The sequence below is a fragment of the Labeo rohita genome, unplaced genomic scaffold (assembly GCF_022985175.1).
Source record: "Labeo rohita strain BAU-BD-2019 unplaced genomic scaffold, IGBB_LRoh.1.0 scaffold_389, whole genome shotgun sequence".
Classification (NCBI taxonomy): domain Eukaryota; kingdom Metazoa; phylum Chordata; class Actinopteri; order Cypriniformes; family Cyprinidae; genus Labeo; species Labeo rohita.
The window spans coordinates 57,258-59,444 of NW_026129307.1; the positions used below are offsets into that span (position 1 = coordinate 57,258).

Genomic DNA, 2,187 nt, shown 5'->3' on the forward strand with positions numbered 1-2,187 from the left:
GAGGAAAATACATTGTCCTCAGTAGGTACCTCTCCATTTTCACCATCTACTACAAGAGAGGGACAAACTCCATCAGAATTCACTTCATCAACAACAGAAATACTTAGTTCCACTGTGGCGCAATCAACAAACCAGGAGACACAAACCACTCAGTTTACTTCTACCACAGAAACAGAATCCATGAACTTGACCACAGTACAATTATCTACAAGTGAAAGTGGTTTAACATTTGTAACGACATTATCCACAACCGATACTACTCCATATTCACTATCTACTATAACAGAAGGACAAAGTACATCAGAATTCACTTCATCTACAGTAGATATGTCTTCATCTACTGTAGACCTAACAAGCCAGCAAACACAAACCATTCACTTTAGTTCTACAACAGAAAGAGAATCTACAATATCTGCTCAGTCAGCATTTACAACAGACGTGTCCCCTACGAGCATAACCACACTAGAATCATCTACATTTGAAAGTGTTTCAACACTGGAACCTACATCATCCACAACAGGAAGTGCTCCATCTTCACCATCTACTATAACAGAAGGACAAAGTACATCAGGATTCACTTCATCTACAACAGAAACACCTTCATCTAGTGTAGAACAAACAAGCCAGCAGATACAAACCACTCAATTTATTTCCACTACGGAAGCAGGAACCACAAGAACAACTCAATCAACATTTACAACAGCTGTGTCACCCATGAGCACCACTTTACAATCACCTACACTTGAAAGTAGTTCAACACTGGAAACTACATTATCCACAACTGGTACATCTCCATCTTCACCATTTACTACAACAGAAAGACAAACTTCCCCTACAACCCAAACATTTAGCATTCCTACATCATCCCAATCAAGCTCTTCAGCTGAATCTAGTACCCAGAAAATTTCATCAACATCAACAGAACCTCATTCATCCGCAACAACAGTCAGTTCAGTTTCAACAACTCAAAACTGTCAGGAGGATTGTCAGTGTAATGGATCCCCATGCATCTTCAATGTAACATCTGGGAAATGTCAGTGTCAATTCTGGCATTTGGAGTATATTTTGCAAATATTTATCATACTGTTCCTAAATGATCATTATTACAGTTCGTGCTAATTATTCTTTCACTGTTTTGTGGGTATTGAATCAGTATTAAATGAACACACAAGATACTTGTAAAGTGTGTCAAAATTTAAGCTAGTAGTATTGTGGTTTATGCCATGTTTTAACTAAAACTATAGTGCATACATTTTAGAGCTAAAACGCTATACATCCCACAGACATCCATTATTTAATTTTTAATTATAAAAGCACAATAGTTATCACGGTTTGCCTTATGTTGAAATCTTTCTAAATCATTAATTTATTTGCAGCTGAAAGCACACCCACAAGGAATGCAAATCTCTCTCTCAGAATTATGATGGACTATCTTAACGAGTATGAAAATATAAACTCCTCAGAATCAGTACATCTTATTTCCATCTTAAAACGTGAGGTAAATTTTTCTAGACACCATCCTTGAGGTACTTTAAAGATCACTATAAAGTTGCATTACATAACTTTAAACGTCTTTTGAAATTTAACAAAAAAGAAAAAGTTCTAAAGTAAAAATAGATAGATGCATGTACTGCATGGCATAGTGAAGCTTATTTTGTAGTCATTTATATGTATTATCTGCATATTTGCAAAATATGTATGTATAAATATATATATATTTTTTTTGGACAGCTTTCAATCCTTTGTAAAAAAGCAGATGCACAAAATTTCAAAGATGTGCACATACATAGGCTAATGTAAGTTGATTTCTTTCAAATTTCATGCATTTACAAATATTTTCTGAGCAAAATATAATATGTGGCATGTTTTCCCATCTAGACGAGGAAGTGTCATTGCCGAAAGTACTGCAGTTTACAACTATCCCAACAACAATTCACAAATAATGTTTCTAAATAATGATTTGGGACCCATCCTGGAAAAAATCTTTAATGACTCAGATTCATTTAAAAATCTCAGCATAGCTCTCGGTAATGTTTCCATCCAAGATCCCCAAATTACAATGGAGGCAGTTAAAATATCAAGTAAGTAAACTTTTTTTTTTCTTTACATTTTGGAAAAAGATAACCTTGATAAAAAGGACACTGTTGTACTGTTTTTGTAATATGGCTCCAGATGTCTTTTGTATCA

The 2,187-nt window shown here is 34.6% G+C and overlaps 1 protein-coding gene and 1 long non-coding RNA gene across 2 annotated transcripts in view; both read left to right on the forward strand.

Moving 5' to 3' along the window:
- Positions 1–327: 327 nt before the first annotated feature.
- Positions 328–2,187, forward strand: part of LOC127160566 (location of vulva defective 1) — a 13,036-nt gene continuing 11,176 nt past the window's right edge. The window contains exon 1 of the mRNA XM_051103204.1: positions 328–1,058. Coding sequence (XP_050959161.1) covers positions 328–1,058 — 731 coding nt within the window. The remainder of the gene's footprint in view (positions 1,059–2,187) is intronic.
- LOC127160567 (uncharacterized) lies at positions 1,382–2,078 on the forward strand. The gene is made up of 3 exons (XR_007826777.1): positions 1,382–1,498; positions 1,732–1,796; positions 1,879–2,078. It is a non-coding gene; the product is annotated as an uncharacterized LOC127160567 (long non-coding RNA).